The sequence below is a fragment of the Hipposideros armiger genome, unplaced genomic scaffold (assembly GCF_001890085.2).
Source record: "Hipposideros armiger isolate ML-2016 unplaced genomic scaffold, ASM189008v1 scaffold_266, whole genome shotgun sequence".
NCBI lineage: Eukaryota > Metazoa > Chordata > Mammalia > Chiroptera > Hipposideridae > Hipposideros > Hipposideros armiger.
In genome coordinates, this window is record NW_017731616.1 from 1,261,357 (window position 1) to 1,268,903 (window position 7,547).

Genomic DNA, 7,547 nt, shown 5'->3' on the forward strand with positions numbered 1-7,547 from the left:
GCAACTTGACCAGAGTATTAAGTAGGTAACAGTCAAACATTTTAAAACCATCCCATCATACACCTTAAGCTTATTCTAATAGTAACCATGTTCACCTCGTATGCTAAGAAAAAAATTTTAAACTCTACATGATTATACTTGTATTTAGAACAAGTCGAATGTTTCAATTCCTTGCTCCCCACCCCTATTCAAACCAGAGCTACAGAACTTCTACTCTGCTGATGCAGAATTTGCTTTACAAATATAATTCCTTTTCCTATGGTTCTAGCTAGTTAGGAGTAGAATATGGTAGGAGTAAAAGAATCAAGAACCACCTAGGTAGAAGAGTAAAAAAATCAAGAAAAATCTCAAGAATAGCAAAGCAAGAACAAGACTTTAATCCAGTTTACATTTGGAAGTGGAAATACTTTCAATTTATTAAAAAGTTAATTTTTAAAGCTAGTTTAGAGTACAACACCAAGATGTTATAAATGAAAATAAACAACAATAATCCCAATGAATAAAATCCTAATGAAAAGAGAAATACTGGAATGAACATATAGCTAATACCTGGCTATTCAGGAATGACCATACAATTTAGAGCCTATTGATGTAATATTACTAATTTTTATTTATTTCTCTTCTCATCCTCCAACTACTTTGGTCTTATCACTGATATATAGCTTGATATAAAATACATGTATGTAACAACATACAGTAGACCCTTAATAAATTCGTATTAGTGATAAGAAATACAAAAATTTTTGTTTTAAACTAGATTACCAGTTTATTATAAAAGAATATAACTCAGGAACAGCCAGATGGAAGAGATGCACAGGGCCAGGTATGGGGAAAGATCTCAGAGCTTCCATGTTCTCTAAGTGCTCCACTCTCCCTGAATCTCCACATGTTCAAACAAGCTAGAAGAGCCAATTTTGCTCTTTTTTGACAGTTTCAAGGAGAAATTTTAACGACTGGCAGAGTTTAGATTTTAGATTTATATGTTTAGTTTATATCTAAAGTTATATTATGTAATGTAACTTTCTCTTTTATTCTTTACCAGAACAACTGTATGTACTGGGTTTAGTTAGCAGAGGTTCTTCCTCACAAAACACTCAAAAATTATGGTTTCTATCTCAAAGGTATCCTCCTCCTTTCCACTTTTACTGTCAATGTTTTAGCTCAAACCTAATCACCTTTCTTTTGGATACCTCTCCATATGAACCGTCAACAATTTATCCTCTTTCCAGTATTATTCCAACATTACCATCAGAAGTATCTTTCTAAAAATTGTGACCATACACACTACATACAAACCTTTAAAAGCTCCCCATTATCCACAGAATTAAAACCCAGACTCCCCAGCACCACAAGACACTATCCTTCACGATGGTATACCTAACACCCAGCACAACTGTGTTAAACAACTGATTAATCAACAGAGATACAGAGAAGGCCATTCTGTGACAAGTCCTGGGCAGCAGTGTTTGAAACAGCAATGTTTACATGCTACTATGTGAAACAATGCTTTGTCTTCATTTTCCATTTAACTGGATTGGCTCTGGAAAAGTTGATGCAGATGCTGACCCTTCTGCTTTTCAGGTTAAAAAAAATTTTTTTCCAGCAAAAAAGGGAGCAGCACAGATCCTGGCCCCTTAACACAACAGTCAACCTATCCTTACCTACCACCGTCAGGTCTCAAGGAAAATTTAGTAACAACCACTTCTTTGTTTAAAAGTTTACCTCAGAAATGCTAAAGCCACATGTTCAAGTGATTTATGAGTGATTGTATCTGAGGCAGAAGAGAAAAAGTTCCTGTTTTTTTTCCATAGAAATAGAGAGCAGGCAAGTGCTGAATATTAACATTTAAGTAAGGAGTAGGTAATAGGAAATAAACTAAGTAGAAAAAACCCACAATATATATAGATATCAATATAAATCATCCAATGAAAATTAAATTTTCAACAATTTTCCTCCTAAATCATCCATAAAGCTAGGTCAGTTTATATTTTGGAAAGTCATATTTAGAATAATACAACACACTCTATAGATGAATCCCGACTAGTCAAGAAGTCTGCTGAAGCTAAAATTATCTTTATGTTCCTTTCAAATGTACTAAATTCTGTGATCTCAAAGAGTAATAAAGAGTAGATGTAGAACATAATTTTAAATCCATAATCGTTGGAAGTAATGAAAACTCAAAGGAATACTATATTTTTTAAAATGTAAGAATGACTAACTTCACAAGATTCTGAAATGCAAAACCATCTGCCCATTGTTCAGTAAAGGAAGCACCATGTCTAACTGTTGTGAAGTGCCCAAGGCGTAATCTGTCTTGCATACTCTTCTCTCGGCTAGACAGTTTTTCTTGCGTACTCTGAAAAAAGGAGGAAAAATCATCACTCGATTATATTCATTTACATTTTAAAAGCATACAAGGTAAAGGGGGCTAGTAAAAGGGAAAGGAAAATTTATCAAACTCTTAACTTACCTTTTCAATAAGCAGTTTCTTGCTCATTGATATGCACTTATTTAATCGTTCTTTGTATTTTTCAAGTAATTTTTGTTGTTCATCTATTTGCCGTCTGAGATCACAATTAGCCTATGACATTAAGTAGAAAATGCAAAAGATCTAGAATTTGTGTATATGAAACACTTAGAAATATTTTTTAACATTTTGAATAAATTACATAAAGAAAAAAGATTAATAAGATTTAGTATTTGAGTATGACACTAAAAAAATTTTTTTTAAACATCTACTAACCATGGGATAATACTGCTAAATGCTGCTTAACTGTGTAGTGGAAAGTACATGGAAGTTGTATCCATACTCAATGGATTCAAATCCACTCTCTAAGTTATCTGAACCTTAGTTCAGCTTTCTTATTTCTAAATAGGGCCAATGCCATCTCCCTCACTTAGCAATAACTGAAATATAGTATACAAAAAGTATCTAGCATTTAAAAATGAATGTGAATATTTTCCATCTTGTGTAACTAATATTCTCTATTCAACTTGAGGATGACACTGTAGATGTCTATCCAATAGCTAACCATTCCGACCATCTTTTTGGCACAATATACAACTTTTGTTGATTTTGTAGGTTGCCATATGCTCAGGAAAGGGGCGTCTCTCTGAGCTCAAGAGATGAGTCTGATTACTCCAGTATAACAAGAGAATAACCTGGAGGGCTTCTTGGAACAGTTTTCTAGGACCCACCCCCAGAGTCTGAGTCAGTAGATCTGAGGTAGGGTCTGGAAATTTATTTCTTGTAATTTCCCCAGTAATGCTGATGCTTCTGGTCGGGGGATCATACTTTTAGAACCATAGGTCTAGGCCAATCATGGTCAAAGCAAAGACAGTGGCATAATAAAAAATGCCACGAGCAAATAACTGCCAACCCAAAATTTATACACCTAATAAAATTGTTTTTCAAGAAAAAGGGTGAAACAAAGACACTTTCAGAGGAATAGAGATGAAATTTAGTACCAACAGATCTTCATCATTAGGTGCAATTCAAACAAAACCCCAACCGGGGGTGGGGGAAGGGTGGTGGTGGTGGTGTGTGTGTAACTTGAAAAAACTGATTCTAACATTTCTCTTTTACTGCAAAGGGCCAAATATAGCCAAAAAGAAAAGGATATTTATTCAACCACATATTAAGATTTAATACAAAACTACAGTAATTATGACCACTCAAATCTATTTTCTCCTTCTTCCTTAAAACGGAAAAACCAGTATAGTATTTCATTCTGGATTGGTAAGTGCCTAGCTTAAAGATACATTTCCCAGCTTCCTTTGCAGTGAAGGATAGTCAATGAGATATAAGCAGAAGTTGCCGAATGGGATTTCCAAGAGGAATGCACACAGAATTGTTGTGTGTTTTTTTGGTTATTCCCTTCCTCTTTCTGTTTTCTGCTTAAGAACATAGATATAACTGTGACTCTAATAAATATTTTGTACTTGATATGACCTTTGAGGTAGAAACCATACACTAAGGATGACAGAGTAAGAAAAAGAAAGGAGCCAAGATCCCAAATGACACTAGAGCCATCACACCTGGCTTCCCACTTCTGTGCTTCTTTCAAAAAATAACATCGCATCTCATTTAAAGTATTGTGGTTTAGGTTCCCTGTTACTAACAGCCAAAGACAACTACAAAATGATTAAAAAAAAAAATGCTGTGAAACCAGCATAGGAATATACAAATAGAACATAGCAGAGAACACAGAAATAGATCCACACTTATATATGGAAACTAGATGATATGATGAAATTGGCAGTAAAGAGTGGACTTTAAATTAAATGGGCTGGACAACTGATTATCTTCATAGAAAAAAATTAAAATGAAACTCTACTTCACACCATGTCCCAAAACAAAGATTAACAACTAATATTGAAAAACAAGACTATAAAACTTTTGAAAGAAAATACAGAAGAACATCTTTATGATCGTAGGGATAAAAAGAATTCTTTTGGTATACCTTTGATAAGAATTTGGTACAAATAAAACATAAACTATAAAAAGATATATTTAATCACATAAAAATTTTAAATGCATCTAAGCATCAAAAGATAGCATGAAGAAATTAAAAGACAATTCACACATTGGGAGAAAATCAATATACATTGATTGTCAGAGCAAACACCTGACATCCATTTTGAAAAGACAGCAATGCAATAAGAAAATGAGCAAAAAATACCATCAGTTATTTCACAGAAGAAACACAAACGGTTAACAAATATTTTTAAAAATGTTCAAAAATAACTAGGGAATACATAATAAAGACACTTTTTGTTTATCAAATTGGCCAAAAAAAAAATTTAAATTTGAATATAACAAGACTTGGCAAAGGTAAAATGAGCAATGAGAATATTTCTTGCCCACTGCTGCTGGGAGTGTAAACCAATGCAACCACTTTGGGAAAAATTTGACATTATAAAGTAAAGCTGAGGATGTGCATGCCCTGTACTCTTAAGCATATCCTATAGAGAAACCCTTCCATATTTGCCCTAGAAGACATGTACAAGAATGTTCATAGTAGAACTGTTCATATTAGCAAAGAGTAGAAACTAAATATCTACCAAAAGCAGAAAAGATAAATTATGGTATATCCATATAATACCTTGCTATATGGTAGTGAAATGAACACACATGACAATCCCACATATAATGTTTACTGAAAATGAGAAGGGCGAAAGGGCATATACAGAATAATTCTGCTTATATAATGTTCAAAAACAAACTGAAATACGTTAGGAATGTATAGATATATGTAATAAAACCACAAAGAAACACAAAGGCATAATAAACACAAAACTTAGAATAGTGATTAATGGTAAAGGGATGTGAGAGAGTGAATGTGATGAAATCAGGAAAGGCACACTGGACATTTCAAAGGTATGAGTCATTATGGTAGGATCATAGATGCTGGTTTTAATTGAGTTTCTATACCAACAGTTCTCAATATTGGCTTACATTAGAATCATCTTGAAAAGCTTTTACAAGTAAAACTACTAATTCCCAAGCCCTACATCACATCAATTTAATCAGAATCCCTCAAGGTGGAGTTTTGACACCAGTACTTTTAATATAGTGCCTCCCAAGTGATTCTAATGAGCAGCAAAGGGGTGAGAACCACTGTTTTATACTTTACTCACATTACAAGTATATTTTTGGATGCGTCTTTTTATAAAGTTCTCATTAAAAACCTCACAGGATTGCAGCAGTTACTTCATCTTGTATGATATCAAATGTCAACTAGGTTTATAACAAAATCAATTAAATTTAAAACTAATGTGAAATGGATCTGTCTTATGATAGTTGATCAAATAAAAATAAATTTAATTTAACTTCCCTCTATTTCTCCAACTGTTCCTCCATTCACATTTTAAAGAGCTAGTAAAATAATTTTCACTTTTAAGTTGGTATTTTCAACCATGTACTTATAAAACCAGAAAAGGCTTATTTTTCTTCCAGGTATAGAATTTTTTACAATGCTAAGTACTTTCTCAACAAAATTTTACTATTGCCAAATACTTAGTCAATTTTTTTCCCTCTGTGACTTACTACTTACCCTGAGCAAGTCATCTATACGACCTTCCTTCTTCTCCAGGTCCTGGTTTTTATTACTTTCTAATGCTGCTAATTTCAGCATTGTAAGATCAGTCTAAATGAAAGAAAGCTATTTTATTATCTTCATTATATATACCATTGCATGCAAACATAAAATTAGATTTTGCTCTGATTCTAAAAAGCAAGAAAATATCTGAGTTTGTGTGTATATGTAAAGGGTATCCCAAAAAGTCTCAGTGTAGTTTTAAGTTGTAATCAGAAGTGTAAGTGCTACAAACTTACAAAGAAACATTTATATATCAATTATTTAAAAATTTAGAATATTGATATGTTCGTCATTAAAATTCAATATACCCACTGCTTTTTGCTATCAACGCTGATTTTTGAACACGGTAAAAACTTTCATAAGCTATTCACTGACTAAGAACAATGTACTTATAATCCTAGCCTAAAGATCATGCAAAGAATGAAGTTTTGATGCATGTAGAATAGTTTAGACATGACCTAACAGAAAAAGTCTCATGGCAACAAGTCAGGTAACTGAGGCGCCCAAGCAAAAATATCTCCACTCCCACTCTCTGGTCTGAGACAGTGTCATCCAAAAGCTGTCACATGTACACTGAGCTGGGAGCTGCTTCAGGAGTCAGCAACCTGGCAGAAGACATCAAGACCAAAATCAAGAACGACCAGACTGTCCCTTTTGACAGCCGCTTTCCCGGGCAGAACCAGACCACGAACTGTTGCTGGCAAAACTACCGGAACTTCCATTGCTATAAGAAGGCAATGACCGTTAAAAGGGGTAATGTCTCTGTGTGCGAATGGTACTGCTCGATATCCTAGGTGTCGGCCTAGGATGACCGTCAGGCAGAAGGCACATTTCCTGGGAAGATCTAAACTGGCTCCATCCTTCCAGGGAGGTGAAGGGGGACCTGGGTACATCCCACCCTGGGATCCTGAATCATGGCTTACCTAATAATACTTGCTGGAAAAAGTGTAAGACTATGTATGTGTAAAAGAGCTGGATGACTGGGCAAGAAGCTAGGGCGGAAATAGTACCTGGACCAGTAAGAGGGGCTTCAAAGTGATTATTTTTTGTTTTGTTTTTAATTTTTATTTTATCAAACTCTGACCACCTCCTCTGTGCCAGACAACAGTGATGACTACACAAAATAGCCGTAAGCCCCTGTATGTGCTAAAATTTATCTGTATGTTCCCTTAATTATCTGTACATTTTTTCAAACTTTTCTTATATAATTTTTGAGCCACATGAAAATAGTATAATAAAAATTTGTATGTACCCATCAAAAAAAACCAAACTGTCACATGTAAAAAGTTAAAATGAAAAATTCGGAACTCAAAATTCATAAAACTAAATAAATGTAAAAAGGTATCTGGTTTGGCCTGGCCAAGTGGCTCAGTTGGTTAAGAGCTCGCTCAAGAGTTTGAGCTCTGAGCAACAGCGGTTCGATGCCCGGCCCAAGCTGAGCTGCCG

At 34.3% G+C, this 7,547-nt stretch overlaps 1 protein-coding gene and 1 pseudogene across 1 annotated transcript in view; one reads left to right on the forward strand and one right to left on the reverse strand.

Moving 5' to 3' along the window:
- The window catches only part of TLK1 (tousled like kinase 1), a 128,480-nt gene that overhangs the window by 36,095 nt on the left and 84,838 nt on the right, over positions 1 to 7,547 (reverse strand). Inside the window, exons 8-10 of the mRNA XM_019656821.1 lie at positions 6,057 to 6,149; positions 2,471 to 2,581; positions 2,220 to 2,356 (exon numbers count right to left, since the gene is read on the reverse strand). Of these exons, the coding sequence (XP_019512366.1) occupies positions 2,220 to 2,356; positions 2,471 to 2,581; positions 6,057 to 6,149 (341 nt within the window). The remainder of the gene's footprint in view (positions 1 to 2,219; positions 2,357 to 2,470; positions 2,582 to 6,056; positions 6,150 to 7,547) is intronic.
- LOC109390409 (cytochrome c oxidase subunit 6B1 pseudogene) lies at positions 6,400 to 7,173 on the forward strand (annotated as a pseudogene).